General features: G+C 41.2%; 1 protein-coding gene across 1 annotated transcript; it reads left to right on the top strand.

Moving 5' to 3' along the window:
* nhp2 (NHP2 ribonucleoprotein homolog (yeast)) lies at window positions 1–12,242 on the top strand. Its single transcript, XM_072560088.1, has 4 exons — window positions 1–243; window positions 2,069–2,138; window positions 10,190–10,295; window positions 10,933–12,242. Exons 1-4 carry the CDS (start codon window positions 6–8, stop codon window positions 11,056–11,058), a joined length of 540 nt encoding a protein of 179 aa, XP_072416189.1. The 5' UTR covers window positions 1–5; the 3' UTR covers window positions 11,059–12,242.
* Window positions 12,243–18,182: the final 5,940 nt, after the last annotated feature.

The following is an 18,182-nucleotide window of genomic DNA, read 5'->3' as shown; positions in this document are numbered from 1 at the left end:
CAGCAATGGGGGCGGGCTCTCGGCTCGTGTCACTTCCCGGAAGTGGGCTGCCGTTGCCATGCGGTGACGGCGCTGCGGCGGAGAGCATGAAGTCGCCCAAAGTGAAGAAGGATAAGGCCGAGAGGCCCGAGTACGAGGAGACGGAGAAAACCTACGAGGAGCTGGTGGCGAATGTGAACGCCATCGCGCAGCCGCTGGCCTCCAGGAAACTGAGCAAGAAGCTGTACAAATGCGTGAAAAAAGGTAAAGATTCGGCGAGGAAAGCGGGTGGCGATCATCAGGCCCGAACCAAACTCTTCATACCTCTGTCAGCGAAGGGCGGCTGCAGCGCATATGCAGGCAATTCGGCCCATAGTGTCTGTGCTAGCCCTTTGAGTCTGCAAGGCACTGTTCCCCCCCATCCTGACCCTGCACATTCTTCCTTTTCAGATAAATCGAAATTCAGGTGTAATTCGACTGTGAAAGCCTTCACATCTCCAACCCTGCCTTTATCTCTCTGCCTTCCGTCAGACGTCCCCATCTCCCGCTCTGTCTGATATGAATAAATCCACACCTGTCACCAGTCAGCCTTGGAATAACTTAAACTCACCACTTTTAAACAGTGAGAAAGAGCCTCAGAAAATTAATTAAATCTTGTCATTAAAATTTTCCAGTACCAAAACTATGCTGTGTACCCTTTCCAGTGCAATTGCATCCTTCCTGTAATATAACCAGAACTTAAATGTGTTCAGACTAGTGCTATACAATATAAAGGAAAGTCTGGAAATATTAAGCTCAAGCAGTCGATTTAATTTGAAATTTATCATCAGTTCTACATTCTTTAAGAAGACCTACCAAACAAGCTGCATGAAGTAATTACTCAACAGTTAGCTAACAGTTACTCAAGACACCCTACAACTAATGTTTCTGACAGTCAAGTAATCATCTCAGTCTTGCCAGTGTAACGTATAAGGTGGATGTAGACCACTTACTATTACTGGCTGGTGTGTTCAAAACCTGATGATATGATCTCAGGATAAGCAGTAGATCATTTAAGACTAATGTCAGGAGGAATTTCTCTACTGGGAGGTAATGATTGTTTGGAATTGTCTATGCTAGAGGGCTGTGCAAACTCAATCCTTGAGTATGTTCAAGATGAAATCAGTAGATTCTACAGACTAATGACATCAAGGTATATGGACATCATGTGGAAATTTAACATTGAGGTATATGATCAGTGGTTATGCAATTGAATGGTAGACGTGATGTGGAGATGATTGTGTTGGACTGGGGTGGACAAAGTCAGAAGTCACACAACACCAGGTTATAGTCTCAGCAGGTTTATTTGAAATTACAAGCTTTCAGAGCTCTGCTCCTTCATCACCTGAATGGCAGAGTTGACTTGAGAGATTGAATGGCCTACTCCTATGTCTTTACTAGAAGCAGAAAAATGGTAGGTACTGAAAAGAAGTGTTGGAGAAACTGAGCAAGACTGGCAGCATCTGTTGAGAGAGAAACAGGCTGGAGTCCAATCCAACTCTGTCAGAACTGAAGAAGAAAGGTGGAAATGTGGCGGGTTTTGTGCTGTTACAAAAGAAAGGCTTCATCCGGAGGCTCACTGATGTTACCCAGTATGGTGAGGAAACGTCTGAAAACTAACCTTCTAGTTCAGCTAGCAAACCTACATCAAGAACCTCAACCTGATCTACAAATCTTCTCAAAACTCGCTGAATAAAATAATTTATGCCACTTTTGCCTTGTATAATCACCCTGATTTGTTACTTAATGTCTCCTTTCCATCCCAATCTCAGACCGTCTCGTTTTGTTCTTTCCCTGTCTTCAACTTTCCTGGAGGTGCTTGCTGATGCTGCCTGATCTGCTGTGTGTTTTCAGCATCTTCTCTATGTTAATAATCTCTGCAATTTGGTTTTTCATAGTTATTTTTCTGAAGTGGCTTCTGATCTTGTTGAATTAATGGCTTGTATTGGGCAAAGTAAGTGTCAGAAAGAATACGATTGTCACACATTGCTTGGAAACTTGAGAATATTTAATCACATCTCTCTCTATAAATATTCATTTTCATCTGCAGCTGCAAAAGTGAAACAGATTCGTCGAGGCGTGAAAGAAGTTCAGAAATTCATCAACAAGGGGGAGAAAGGGTGAGTATAATGGATCTGTTTTCTGATACAGCACAAAAAGGAATTATTCCTATACATTTTTATTTGTAATTCTTTGAAAGAATTTATTTTATAAAAAAAAATACCATATATCCCAAGTACTCGTGTATATGTTGAATTTTGAAGCTGAAATTAGGGGGTTGACTAATACGAGGTATTGTTTTAAAGGCGATGAAATTCATGCTTGGTATGAGTCAAAAAATGGGCAAACAAGAGCCAGATCTCTATATAAAATAATAAACAACAGAAGGGAAAAAAAGGCCATGATTGAATAGTTATCCACAAAATAACTCTCCATTCTGCCTGCTACAGTAGAATGGTACAGTAGTTCCCCCATACTCGTGAGGGATACGTTCCAAGACCTACTGCGGAAGCCCAAAACCGTAGATAGGTACGAACCCATTTGTTTAAATGGGAGATTTACCTTCCCGGAAGATCCCTGGTTCTGGAACATTCCCTGTAATATGTTCGGGCTGCAGGTAACTGAAACTATGGAAACCATCTGCGGATACAGCGGTCGCCCTGTACTGTCGTACCATTACAGTAATTCTGAAAACCTGGAACAGAGCAAGACAGCTGGCAGACTGGAATACCTGGAGCGGTACAGCCAGCAGACTGGAAAGCCAGAGTGGAGCGCAATGGACAGGCACACTGACTCATAAGTGTTGATCTGTAACTGTGAAGCACTAAGATCTACTTATACATAAGATATATGGAAAATACAAGATTTTTTGACCCAAAATATGGGGTCGACTTGTACACAAGATCAACCTATACTCTAGTGTATATGGTAAATGCATTGCTCTCTACTAACACATTGTTCTGCAAAGTAACAGATGTGGATTTGTGTCATTTTTCATCCACTAGTTCAGTTGCCCACTTGAGATGTTGTCTTTTCAAAATGTATCAAGTGATAATCACCCACATCCCCTAGGAGGAAAATGTAAGGATTCAGTTTGATTCTTGTATATCTAATCAGCTGGCCAGAACTGAGCTGTCAGTTTGGTTGGGTAGCTGCATCGAGCTGTATGAGAGAAACAAAAACTGACAATACTAAGTACTAAAGGCGGTAGTGGCTAGCACTGCTGCCTCACAGCGCCAGGTGCCTGGGTTCAATTCCAGCCTCAACTCACTGTGTGTGTGGATTTGTACAGTCTCCCCGTGTCTGCGTGGGTTTCCTCCAGGTGCTCCAGTTTCATCCCACAGTCCAAAGATGAGCAGGTTAGGTGAATTGGCCATGCTAAATTGTCCACAGTGTTTAGGGATGTGTAGGTTAGGTGCATAATGTAGGGGAATGGTTCTGGGTGGATTGCTCTTTGGAGGTTCAGTATGGTCTTGTTGGGCTGAAGGGCCTGTTTACACACTGTAGGGATTCTATGAAGGGTCACCCAAAACAATAACTAACTTCTCTCTACTAATTCTGCCAGATATGCGGAGAGTGATGTAGGCTTGCTCGCTGAGCATGAACCTTCCCGCTCACATGCTGAGAGTGAGTTTTGAGAAAATTTGTAGCTCAGATTGGGATTCTGGATGTAGGTTTGCTCATTGAGCTGGAAGGTTCGTTTTCAGATGCTTCGTCACCATATTAGGTAACATCTTCAGTGAGCCTCCAGATGAAGCACTAGTGGTATCTCCCATTTTCTATTTATATGCTTGGGTTTCCTTGGATTTGTGATGTCATTTCCTGTTGTTTTTCTCAGGAGGTGGTAAATGGGATCCAAGTCAACATATTTGTTGTTAGAGTTCCAGTTGGAATGTCACAAACATAGAACGTTACAGTGCAGTACAGGCCCTTCAGCCCTCGATGCTGTGCTGACCTGTCATACCAATCTGAAGCCCATCTAACCTATACTATTCCATGTACATCTATATGCTTGTCCAATAACAACTTAAACGTACTTAAAGTTGGCGAATCTACTACCATGACAGGCAAAGCATTCCATACCCTTACTACTCTCTGAGTAAAGAAACTACCTCTGACACCTGTCCTATATCTATCACCCCTCAATTTAACGCTATGCCCCCTCGTGCTCGCCGTCACCATACTTGAAAAAAGGCTCTCCCTGTCTACCCTATCTAACCCTCTGATTATCTTATATGTCTCTATTAAGTCACCTCTCAACCTTCTCTCTAACGAAAACAACCTCAAGTCCCTCATATTTTCCTCGTAAGACCTTCCCTCCATACCAGGCAACATTCTAGTAAATCTCCTCTGCACCCTTTCCAAAGCTTCCACATCCTTCATATAATGCAGTGACCAGAATGTACACAATACTCCACAAGTGTGGCCGTACCAGAGTTTTGTACAGCTGCAGCATAACCTCATGGTTCCGGAACTTGATCCCTCTATTAATAAAAGCTAAAACATTGTATGCCTTCTTAACAACCCTGTCAACCTGGGTAGCAACTTTCAAGAATCTGTGTACATGGACACAGATCTCTCTGCTCATCTACACTACCAAGAATCTTGCCCGTAGCCCAGTACTTTGCTTTCTGGTTACTCCGACCAAAGTGAATTATCTCTCACTTGTCCGCTTTAAACTCCATTTGCCACCTCTCAGTCCAGCTCTGCACCTTATCTATGTCTCTCTGTAACCTACAATATCCTTCGTCACTATCCACAACTCCACCGACCTTAGTGTCGTCTGCAAATTTACTAACCCACCTTTCTATGTCCTCATAGAGGTCGTTTATAAAAATGACGAACAGCAGTGGACCCAACACTGACCCTTGCTGTACACCACTAGTAACTGGACTCCAGGATGAACATTTCCCATCAACCACCACCCGCTGTCTTCTTTCAGCAAGCCAATTACTGATCCAAACTGCTACATCTCCCACAATCCCATTCCTCCGCATTTTGTACAATAGCCTACAATGGGGAACCTTATCGAATGCCTTGCTGAAATCCATATACACCACATCAACCGGTTTACTCTCATCTACCTGTTTGGTCACCTTCTCAAAGAACTCAGTAAGGTTTATGAGGCACGACCTAGCCTTCACAAAACCGTGCTGACTATCCCTAATCAAATTATTATTTTCTAGATGATTATAAATCCTATCTCTTATAACCTTTTCCAACACTTTACCAACAATTAAAGCAAGGCTCACTGGTCTATAATTACCAGGGTTGTCTCTACTCCCCTTCTTGAACAGGAGAACCACATTTGCTATCCTCCAGTCTTCTGGCACTATTCCTGTAGACAATGACGATTTAAAGATCAATGCCAAAGGCTCGGCAATCTCCTCCCTGGCTTCCCAGAGGATCCTAGGATAAATCCCATCCGGCCCATGGGACTTATCTATTTTCACACTCTGCAGGATTTCTAAACCTCTTCCTTGTAAACCTCAATCCCACCTAGTCTAGCAGCCTGTATCTCAGTAATCTCCTCGACAACATTGTCGTTTTCTAGAGTGAATACTGTCGAAAAATATTCATTTAGTGCTTCCCCTATCTCCCCTGACTCCACACACAACTTCCCACTACTATCCTTGATTGGCCCTAATTTAACTCTCATCATTCTTTTATTCCTGACATACCTATGGAAAGCCTTAGGGTTTACCCTGATCCTATCCGCCAACAACTTCTCATGTCTCCTCCTGTCTCTTCTGAGCTCTCTCTTTAGGTCTTTCCTGGGTACCCTGTAACCCTCAAGCGCCCTAACTGAGCCTTCACATCTCATCCTAACATAAGCCGTCTTCCTCTTGACCAGAGATTCCACTTCCTTTGTAAACCACAGCTCCTGCGCTCTACAGCTTCCTCCCTGCCTGACAGGTACATACTTATCTAGGACACTCAGGAACATTTCCTTGAATAAGCTCCATATTTCTAATGTGCCCATCCCCTGCAGTTTCCTTCCCCATCCTATGCTTCCTAAATCTTGCCTAATCGCATCGATTGCCTTTCCCCCAGCTATAACTCTTGCCCAATGGTATACACCTATCCCTTTCTATCACTAAAGTATACATAACAGAATTGTGATCATTTATCACCAAAGTGCCCACCTACTTCCAAGTCTAACACCTGGCCAGGCTCATTACCCAGTACCAAATCTAACTTGGCTTCGCCCCTTGTTGGCCTGTCTACATATTGTGTCAGGAAGCCCTCCTGCACACACTGGACAGAAACTGACCCATCTATAGTACTTGTACTATAGTGTTCCCAGTCAATATTTGGAAAGTTGAAGTCCCCCATGACAACTACTCTCTCTCTCTCTCTCTCTCTCTCTCTCTTCTATCGAGAATCATCTTTGCTATCCTTTCCTCTACATCTCTGGAACTATTTGGAGGCCTACAGAAAACTCCCAACAGGGTGACCTCCTTTCCTGTTTCTAACCTCAGCCCGTACTACTTCAGTTGATGAGTCCCCAAACATCCTTTCTGCAACTGTAATACTGTCCTTGTCCAACAATGCCACACCTCCCCCTCTTTTACTATCTTCTCTGTTCTTAATAAAACATCTAAATCCTGGAACCTGCAACAGCCATTCCTGTCCCTGCTCTATCCATGTCTCCAAAATGGCCACAACATCAAAGTCCTGCTTCTAGGAATTCTTGTGCGTGTCTCTGGGTGGTAGAAAACACTTAGTAGAAGATTCGCACCACTCCATCCACTCCACCCAAGAATTCCTGAAGACTATCAAAGATACCCAGATGGAAGAGGATGAAATAATGGTCTCCTTTGATTTAACAACCCTGTTCACATCCATCAATATCAACCTGGCCAAGGAAACACTGACTACACTATTAGAAGAACCAAAAGACACATCCACTAAACACCACCAACTTCACCAGCAAGGGCAATGTCGTTAAGTTAGTGGACCTATGCCTTTACCATACTATACCACCCACTTCACCTTCAACAACAAAACCTACAGACAAACCAATGGAACACCCATGGGATGTCCAATGTCATGGTCCTTAGCAAAGGCAGTAATGCAGAGACTCTCTCAAATAGCTCCAACCCAAAATTTGGGTCCATTGCATGAATGACACCTTTGTCATCAGTAAACGAAACAAATTAGAGGAAACCTTCAAGACCATCAATGGTACCCTTACTGGCATAAAATTCACTAAAGAGGAGGAAAACAACAACAAACTGCCATTCCTAGATGTCACAGTAGAGCGAACAGCCAATGGGGAACTTCCAACCAGCGTCTACAGGAAAATAACACATACAGACTAAATATTGAACTGCAGAAGCAATCATACCAACATCCACATACAGAGCTGCTTTAGAACATTATTTCAACGAGCCACCACACACTGCAGCACAGAGGAACCATGCAGAGCAGAGGAAAATCACTATACAATGTATTCAAAAAGAACAGGTACCTAATGAATACAGTCTGCCGATTTCTCAGCAACAAACCCAAACAAGCAGACAAAATACGTCCAGAAACCCTAGCCACTCTCCCCTACATCAAAGACATCTTGGAAATGACTGCCAGATGACTCCGACCCCTTGACATCATGGTAGCCCAAAAACCGATCAACACGTTAAAACAGCAGCTAATGAACTTGAAAGATCCTATACAGACAACAAGCAAAACTAATGTCATTTACAAAATACCTTGCAAGAATTGTAACAAAGCCTACATTGGACAAACAGGCAGAAAACTAGCCACCAGGATACATGAACATCAACTAGCCACAAAATGATATGACCCACTCTCACTGGTATCCTTACATAGAGGTGAGGAAGGACACCACTTCGACTGGGACAACACATCCATCCTAGGACAAGCCAAACAGAGATACGCACAAGAATTCCGAGAAGCATGGCGTTCCAACCAGAACTCTAACAACAAACACATTAACTTGGATCCCACTTACCACCTCTTGAGAAAAAGAACAGGAAATGGCATCACCAATCCAAGGAAACCCAAACATATAAATAGAAAACGGGCTACACCACCAGTGATTCATCTGTAAGCTCACTGAAGGTGTTGCCTATTATGGTGACGAAACTTTTGAAAACGAACCTTCCAGCTCAGTGAGCAAACCTACATCCAGACGTGCTGAGATTTTCCAGCAATTTCTTTCAAATTTTCAGCATCTACCATTCTTTCAGGTTGTTTTTAATACTACGTAGTGCTTAGCCCAAACATCAGTATAATGGGAACAAAAGATTCCAATTATGGGGTGATAAAGTTATAATGAGTTGATCTAATTAAGTGAACTGTTCAGCCTGTAAGAGTGATTGTTTTCCTTCCCTGAGGCACAATAGACAGCCAGAAAGGATTTTATAAAATCTCCTTTGTTATACGGTCACGATTGCCAAAACCAACTTGTTTTGTTATCCTCGAGATATATTAATAGACTTAAAGATCCAACGCCTGCTGTAATGAGATTGAATCTCAACCACTGGATTGATAATTCAATGACATCACCACCGTGCCTGACTTCCTGACTGTAATGCTGCAGACTTATCCTCTCGAAATTGCCATGTGTCTAGCCAAGCTGTTCAAAATAGACACATTACAATGCTGGCAAACAGATGGCAGAAAGTTGCTCAGATATGTATGGTACAGGGAAGATTCGACCTAGCCAATTTCTGCCCCATCACCCTAAGGTCAAAAGTGAGGATGGTTGTTGATTATTCATGATGTTCATCACCAATTGCAATTTCTTAGATAATTAAGCAAGACCTACATGTTCACATGCAGCAAGACTTGTACAGCCTTCTAGTTTGGGGTGATAAGGCATGCCCAAATCATACTCTACAAGTGCCAGTGCATCACCATTTTAAACAAGAAATTATCTAACCAGTTCCCTTTGCATACATTGGGATAAATATTTGAGTTTTATATCTTCTCCCAGCACTCAACATTATAAATCCATTCTGATGAACACTCACTGGACTCAAAACATTAACTATGCTTTCTTCTCACAGACACTGCTAAACCTGCTGAGTTTCTCTAGCAGTTTCTGTTTTAGATCTCCAGCATCAACAGTTCTTTTGCTGTAAATATTTTATCCATTAAAAGTACTGGGGTTGTCACAGGTACCTGACTGCAATCAGTTTTCTTGAAACTGATGTATTTAGGTCACTGATCCAAATTGACTGACATTTTTTTTTAAATTAAACTCTCTTACAGACTGAGATTCCAAAACCAAAAACATATGTTGTACATTTTTCATCTCACACGCATGCAAAACCCTGATCATTCTACCCACCTATTTCATTAAATGCTACTTGCTCCCCTTTGGCAGGATTTACAGATCCACTTTTGGACTATTTAGTCACCTCAGGACCTACAACATTGGAATGCAAGATCCTCTTTGATCTCAAGAGATGACCTAGCTAAATATGACCTAGCTAAAGAGCAGCAAATGTATGGGAATGTCTGCAAGTTCCCCTCCATGCCATCCTGACTTAGGTGTATATATTATCCATATTGCTAGGTCATAAACCTGGAACTCCCTTCCAGTCAGCAGTTTGGTTGTATCTCCACCATATGGACAGCTGCAGTTCAGAAAGGCAGCCCCACTGCTGACTTCTCAGTGGTAACTTGGGATGTTCTTCAAATGCAGGCCTTGCTAGTAATGTTAGCATCTCGTGAAAGAACTTTGAAAATCTGTTTTATTTTTGTCGAATGCTTGAACTTATTGTCCTCTTGGGCACACGATTCCTGGTAGTCACAGAGTCAACCTCCCTTTTTCCATATTTGACCTGAATTCTCTTACTACAGCTTTGTGATTGTTATCAATTATTACATCTTTATCATCTTGCTTTGTGCTGTACCTGGATTATCTATGAAATTAGATGTTTTTGCATGAAGAAAATTCCACTTCCATGTGCTCCTTTTAATATGTTTATACTTTAGCTGTCTGTCTATAAATGATATTTATAAAGTAAATGACTCAAAATAAAATGCACTGATAACTTGATGAATTTGTAGTAAGGATGCAGACCTGTTTAATTTAATGAAAAATAAAAGCACTGGAGCAGAAAATAAAAGTAACTTTTGAAGGAGTCTGTGCTCTTTAGTTTGGTACTGTACTAACATACTATCTCTCTGCTTTCAGGATTGTTCTGTTGGCTGGTGATACTCTGCCAATTGATGTGTACAGCCACTTGCCAATCTTGTGTGAAGATAAGAACCTTCCGTATGTTTATATACCATCCAAAATGGTATGCTTTCAATTGGTTTATTTCTAGAATACCATGAAAAGTTCTGAATCTTATTTCAACAGAATATCTACAATAAATTTTCCAGATAACGTTGGCCAAGAGATTTGGGAATCAATTCATGCTGAGACAGATTGGTTGAAACTGATAATGACAAAAGTGTAAACGCGGAAATCCAAATCAATTAAACTACAGAGGAACCTCAATTACCCAAAGGACACGGGTGGGGAGTATTTTGTTCAGTTCATGGAATGCCAGATAACATAGTAAAGCATCGGGGCCGTGCAGTCTTGTTTGCATAATCCGAAATTTGTTTAATTGAATGCCTGATTATTGAGGTTCCTCTGTATTTGGGGTGAACTTTTTTCACATTGAGAAATTACTATGCTATTCGCACCTTCAGTGGGCACTGGAAATACATTGGTTAGACAACGTGTGAGAATTTGCTAATTTGCACATGGAAGAGACATTGAATTGACAAAATATTTTTGGAGATCACATTTTTCTTCAATCTACTGTGTTGCCACATCCTTGAGTGTTCTGATTATCACACTGTTTTGAATGATTTGCAATTACATTTGCACAGATGTGACTGGATTACAAAGAGTGTGAATGGTAATATTTGTTTGTTTTTGTTAAGGATTTGGGAGCTTCTGCAGGATCCAAACGACCAACATGTGTGATATTGATTAAACCTCATGAAGACTATCAGGAGGCATACAGTGAGTGTTTAGACGAGGTGCAGTCACTAAACCTTCCTCTTTGAAGGAACAAACTCATCTCTGCAAGGAACATGTTTTCTCACAACATAGAACACTGAATCAGTGATATCTGATTCACTGCTGCCTGTGCCAGTTGCTGGATGTTGTTTTCAATGTTTAAGATTTTTTATGTTTGAAATATGTACTGATATTAAAGTTTGTCCTGTTGTTAGAATTTTTCTCACTAAAGCCATAAACTTCAGAAGTGAAAGATGCCTCTTATCTTCCTGAGGTTTATTCACTCAGCTTCAGACAACGTTGATGAAACTAAACATTTAGGACTAATCTTTTGAATTGAATGAAAATTGAACTTAGTGAAGATGATGGCATCAACAAGGACTGCAAACCATTTCAATCGTTGGGTCTTAGTGAGTAGTTTCAGTGAGCTGCTAATATTCAACAAGTCTGACATGCAGGTCAGCATTTTTAGGGTGAAGGAAACTGGAGCAACATTCGATGTGCTTCCACTGTCTGGTTTGGAAACCTCTAAGCAATCAGTGGCAGATGGAAGATTCATGTTATTTCTGCTCTGTGCACCTTTTAGTGGAGCTGATTTTCTTTTGCTGTTCTTTAAACTGCCTTTAAGGTGGAATCAGGCAACTCAACAGTTGGTGTCATTGGAGTCCATCAAGTGATTAAGTTGAATGCTGCTGACAAAAAAAATTAAACTTTTTTATCAAGATAAATGCAAGAATGCCAAGTGCTTGTTATTTCCATGGCAATTTGGCGAATCAGAGTCTACTTGCTAACCAATCTCCTGGAGTATAAATTGTTGTGATAATTTGAAATTTGGCATTCTTGTGTTTATTCTGGGGTGTGTAAGAGGAGAAACTTCAGCAATATGCCTGTCCTTTCAGCAATATTAAAGTTGTATAATACTAAGCAACTCTGTTGTTTTGGTGAGGTGACAAACCATTAAGATCATTGATTGCTATAAAACTAGTGCTATTTGGAAAATGTTATAATCTTGTGCATAGAGAAAATCATAAGTATTTCCAATTCATCCATTCCACTTGTCAAGTTATGTAAAATGCATTTGGAAATTTTCCCTTTTACAAGATGCTCGAGTCTGGCTTATTTACCATATCTCTGTAGCATTGTACATTATTAACTTTTGTACAATGTTTGCTAATAAAATGAAATGATCTAACATTTTAAAATACTGTAATTAAATGACTGACTTATTCAATTTTGTGGGCTTATATTTTTGTAGGAAGTAACTTTTATTCAGAATTTTATTTGTTGGGTGTGGAACAGCCATATCACAAAGACTCATGAACCCTTCCTTTTATAAGGACACTGAGACAAAGTTTCATTAGATGGAGAATTTTAGGGTCTTGAAGGGGCAAGAGAGATTGAATCTGAGATGGGGTTTAGGTTGAATGTTATGGGCTGATGTGAATAACTCCAGTTTTTTTGTAATGAGCCTGTATCTACCATGAGAATATGGGAACTTTATTCTATTCAATATATTTGAAATACTGAACCACAGCAAGATATAATTTCCCTGGCCAATGGCAGGGTTACATAGTAAAACATAGCAGCCTTTTAAGCTTTTATAGTTAATGACCTTGCTTGAATTTTTTATGATTTGTGCCTAAGTAGTGACCACCTTAAATCTCTTCATTGTTTTGTAAGGAAATTCTAGCCCAGTGACTCACTTTGGGTTTTGCCAGTCTGTTCTTGATCTCATTAGAGCTTTGGACCAAATTTGGGTAATAGAACTGAGTTTCAGTGATGAGGTGAAAGTGACTACCTTTGCCCTGGTAGCATTGATTTCAATTGGACTTGGCTGAGAGGAACTCCCCATGGGTCATTGTCGTACCTAGAATGGAGGAAAGTGATTTTGGTTATTGATCGATCATCTCGAATTCCTCAAGGTACTGTCCCAGGCCCAGCAATCTTCAGCTACAATTGCTTTTCTTATATCAAACAAATGTAAGTATTTGCATAACGTTCATCATTTATATCCATTCAGATACTGAAGCAATCCCTGTCCATATGCAACAAGACCTGTAAACATCCAGGTTAAGTGACATGTCATATTTCCATAACACAAGTGCCAGATAATGACCATCTTCAACAAGACAGAATCTAATGCTTACCGTTTTTGAATTCCCCACCCCACCCTATAACATCCTTGGAATAGCTGTTGATCAGGTATTTAACTCATGCTATCATGTAAACACTTGAGGTTAGAAGAATTGGCCAAAGGCTAGAATTCCTGCAGTGAGTAACTCACCTCTCATTTCAAATGCCTGTTCATGGGACAGCTACCAGTGTGATTAAATACTCTCCACTTGCCTAGATGGGTGTAGTTCCAACAACTCAATACAATCCAGGACAAAGCCTGCTTGATTGGCACTACCTTCAACAATCACTCCTGACACCACAAATGCAGTGTTAACAGTGTACCACTTACAAGATGCACTGTGGCAACTCACCAAGACTCCTTTGACAACATTTTCCAAAACCTGTAACCCCCCCTCCCACCTTGAAGGATATGGGCAGCAGATGCATGGGAACACTACCACCAGCAAGTTCTGCTCCAAGTCACACACCATCCTGAATTAGTTATATTACTATTTGTTCACTTACTGGTCAAAATTCTGAAAATCACTAATAGCACTGGTAGTGTCTACCTTTTGTGGATTGCAGCTATTCAAGAAAGCAGTTCACCACAATTCTCCAGGGCAATTAGAGAAGCGCAGAAAATAATGGCACAGCTGGTGGTAGCCACATCTCATGAACAATTTTTTTTAAATGCATGAATTTGATCTGAATTGAACTGAACTCCACCTCATTTCTTCAGGGCTATATGTTAGATAACCAGTTTGATAATACAGGCAGAAGCAATGCTGCAAGGAAGTGAGGTAGGATTTGATTTAGAACGAGGCATCTTTGGCTTCAAGGGATAAAATAAGAAGTTGAACACATTTCAAGATCTTCAGTAAGTATGGGAGAAGGAAGGTAAACTGTTGGAGATTCTTCAATAATGACTGACAAAGTCATAGAGTCATAGAGATGTACAGCATGGAAACAGACTCTTCAGTCCAACCTGTCCATGCCAACCAATTATCTCAATCCAATCTAGTCCCACCTGTCAGCACCTGGCCCATATCCCTCCAAACCTTCCTATTCATATACCCATCCAAATGCCTCTTAAATGTTACAATTGTACCAGCCTCCACCACATCCTCTGGCAGCTCATTACATAAACGTAACATTCTCTGTGTGAAAAAGTTTCCCCTCTCACCCTAAACCTATGCCCTCTAGTTCTGGACTCCCCGACCCCAGGGAAAAGACTTTGTCTATTTATCGTATCTATGCCCGTCATAATTTTATAAACCTTTATAAGGTCACCCCTCAGCCTCCGACGCTGCAGGGAAAACAGCCCCAGCCTGTTTAGCCTCTCCCTGTAGCTCAGATCGTCCAACCCTGGCAACATCCTTGTAAATCTTTTCTGAACCCTTTCAAGTTTCACAACATCTTTCCGATAGGGAGGAGACCAGAATTGCACGCAATATTCCAACAGTGGCTGAACCAATATCCTGGACAGCCGCAACATGACCTCCCAAATCCTGTATTCAATACTCTGACCAATAAAGGAAAGCATACCAAACGCCTTTTTCACTATCCTATCTACCTGTGACTCCACTTTCAAGGAGTTATGAACCTGCACTCCAAGGTGTCTCTGTTCAGCAACACTCCCTAGGACCTTACCATTAAGGTGTATTAAGTCCTGCTAAGATTTGCTTTCCCAAAATGCAGCACCTCGCATTTATCTGAATTAAACTCCATCTGCCACTTCTCAGCCCATTGGCCCAGATCCTGTTGTAACCTGAGGTAACCCTCTTCGCTGTCCACTACACCTCCAATTTTGGTGTCATCTGCAAACTTACTAACTGTACCTCTTATGCTCGCATCCAAATCATTTATGTAAATGACAAAAAGTAGAGGGCCCAGCACCGATCCTTGTGGCACTCCACTGGTCACAGACCTCCAGTCTGAAAAACAACCCTCCACCACCACCCTCTGTCTTCTACCTTTGAGCCAGTTCTGTATCCAAATGGCTAGTTCCCCCTGTATTCCATGAGATCTAACCTTGCTAGTCAGTCTCCCATGGGGAACCTTGTCAAATGCCTTCCTGAAGTCCATATAGATCACATTTAGTGCTCTGCCCTCATCAATCTTCTTTGTTACTTCTTCAAAAAACTCAATCAAGCTTGTGAGACATGATTTCCCATGCACAAAGCCATGTTGACTCTCCCGAATCAGTCCTTGGCTTTCCAAATACACATACATCCTGTGCCTCAGGCTTTCCTCCAACAACTTACCCACCACTGAGGTCAGGCTCACCGATCTATAGTTCCCTGGCTTGTCTTTACCGCCCTTCTTAAACAGCGGAACCACATTTGCCAACCTCCAGTCTTCCGGCACCTCACCTGTGACTAGCGATGATACAAATATCTCAGCATGAGGCCCAGCAATCACTTCTCTAGCTTCCCACAGAGATCTCGGGTACACCTGATCAGGTCCTGGGGATTTATCCACCTTTAACCATTTCAAGGCATCCAGCACTTCTTCCTCTGTAATCTGGACATTTTGCAAGATGTCACCATCTATTTCCCTACAGTCAATATCTTCCATATCCTTTTCCACAGTAAATACTGATGCAAAATACTAATTTAGTATCTTCCCCATTTTCTGTGGCTCCACACAAAGGCCGCCTTGCTGATCTTTGAGGGGCCCTATTCTCTCCCTAGTTACCCTTTTGTCCTTAATATATTTGTAAAAACCCTTTGGATTCTCCTTAATTCTATTTGCCAAAGCTATCTCATGTCCCCATTTTGCCCTCCTGATTTCCCTCAGGTATGCTCCTACTTTCTTTATACTCTTCAAAGGATTCACTCAATCTATCCTGTCTATAGCTGACATACACTTTCTTCTTTTTCTTAACCAAACCCTCAATTTCTTTAGTCATCCAGCATTCCCTATTCCTACCAGCCTTCCCTTTCATCCTGACAGGAATGTACTTTCTCTGGATTCTTGTTATCTCATTTCTGAAAGCTTCCCATTTTCCAGCCGTCCCTTTACCTGCGAATATCTGCCTCCAATCAGCTTTTGAAAGTTCTTGCCTAATACCATCAAAATTGGCCTTTCTCCAATTTAGAACTTCAACTTTTACATCTGGTCTATCCTTTTCCATCACTATTTTAAAAAGAATAGAATTATGGTCGCTAGCCCCAAAGTGCTCCCCCACTGACATCTCAGTCACCTGCTCTGCCTTATTTCCCAAGAAATAAGTCCCTGAGGGCTCTCTGATTCGACCATTGGTAGTGAGTTTCATCTGAGGTTCACTGTGACTCAAGAAAACAGTACGTTCAAAACACTTTTTATGCTGTATTGCAAAGCAGCTGTCATCACAACTGAGCTAAACAACTCTCCAAAGAGCTAAGATTGGAAGCAGATACCAATAGTATCATCTGGCCAATAGCTGTGACAATTTGAATGAAAATAATGTGTTCAATCATGTCAAAGGCTTCAGATAGGTTGAGAAGAATGAGGAGTGATAATGCACTGTGGTCACAGAGAATGCCCATTTGGGACTTTGATTATGTCCATGTGAGTGATGCAGCAGTAGCAGTACTTGACTGAAGGTGTTCATCATTCCTGATGAAGGGCTTATGCCTGTAACATCGATTCTCTTGCTTGATCCCCTGTGCTTTTCCAGCACTACACTCTTGACCGGGGAGGTGTTCAAATATTGTATTGTAGGTAAGAAAAGCAGAGATTTTGGTAAGGAAAGGAAAGATTGTGGATGGAGTTGTAGCAAATATAGGAAGGATGAGTTGAGTAAGAGATTGATAAATTTGAAAGGGAATATAATAGTGAAGAAATTGAATGACTATATCAGTAAGTGTGATAGGGAATAGAAGGTTAGTGGGAAGATGGATCAGGATCAAGAGTTTAGTGCTTGTGGACGAGAGGATGTTTGAGAAAGATGAGAGATGAAGAAAAATGAGAGTCTCAGAGTAAGGTAAAATCAAAGAAGGGATGTTGCAGAGGGAGCTGAACAGATAGTCATATCTTAATGGCAGAAATCCATGAGCTTCTTGCTGCTATTTGGAGCAAGGCAGAGGATAAAATGAGACAGCTAGAAATGAAGGTGAAAATGTGGGTGTAATTTTACATTTTTTAATGATTCTGTAGTGAGACTGGGATCTGATTTTATGTGGTCCAGCCAAATCTGGTGATGAATGACTCAATCTGCTGTGCACCATGAGGTATTTGTACATAAAGAAGCAAAGACATGCACTGTCGTAGGAAAAACCTTTGGATTCAGAGGGAGTAAGAGTTTTACTGGGGACAAGGACACCAAATGAAGGTGAGGGTGTGTTTGAAGTAAATTGGTAGCTCCAGAAACATTGAGGTGAACAGGAGAAAAGATGAAATATTTGAGACAAAAACCAAAAGAACTGCAGATTCTATAAATCAGACAAAAATAGAAGTACCTGAAAAAGTTCAGGTCTGGCAGCATCTGTGAAGAGAAGTCAGAGTTAACGTTCCAGGTCTAGTGACCCTTCCTCAGAACTGAACTCTGAATATTATCTCTGATTTCTCTCCACATATGCTGCCAGACCTGCTGAGCTTTTTCAACAATTTCTATTTTTGTCTGAGATATTTGGAGGTTGTCTATGTCTTGAGGATAGGTTTTTGAGACTGAGCTGGACACACAGACCAGATAAAACTGAAGTATGAATAGTGAGAAATTAAAATTGAAGGACAACAAAACTTGCTAATAAAATTTGAATTCTCAATCATGTCATAGAATACTGTGTGTGAATAAGTATTGATGGAGTTGGTACATCCGTATTTAAGCTTAAATGCTGCCTGCCATGAATCTTTCCATCTTGCCTCTTGTAGGGAGTAAAATCTTTTGAGCTGTGATGTGCCTACAAGTAGCATGGATGGACATAATTGAACTAGCACTTACCTTCATGACCAGCAGTATTAGATCAGACATACTGACCCATTACTCAAAGGAGAACTCTAACTCCAGAAGCAAAAACCAGTATAACTTGTGAATGATGTGTACTGGTCTGACACCCCTTGTATTTCTCAAAAT

The sequence above is a fragment of the Chiloscyllium punctatum genome, chromosome 40 (assembly GCF_047496795.1).
Source record: "Chiloscyllium punctatum isolate Juve2018m chromosome 40, sChiPun1.3, whole genome shotgun sequence".
In the NCBI taxonomy this organism is placed as follows: domain Eukaryota; kingdom Metazoa; phylum Chordata; class Chondrichthyes; order Orectolobiformes; family Hemiscylliidae; genus Chiloscyllium; species Chiloscyllium punctatum.
This window is presented reverse-complemented; position numbering and strand designations above follow the sequence as displayed.

What these genes read in the sequence shown, in the direction of transcription:
- nhp2 (XM_072560088.1), top strand. Translation starts at nt 6, where the DNA reads ATGGGGGCGGGCTCTCGGCTCGTGTCACTTCCCGGAAGTGGGCTGCCG. An exon ending in ATCAACAAGGGGGAGAAAGG is followed by an intron (nt 2,139 to 10,189) that starts GTGAGTATAATG and finishes CTCTGCTTTCAG; the next exon opens with GATTGTTCTGTTGGCTGGTG. An exon ending in TTTATATACCATCCAAAATG is followed by an intron (nt 10,296 to 10,932) that starts GTATGCTTTCAA and finishes GTTTTTGTTAAG; the next exon opens with GATTTGGGAGCTTCTGCAGG.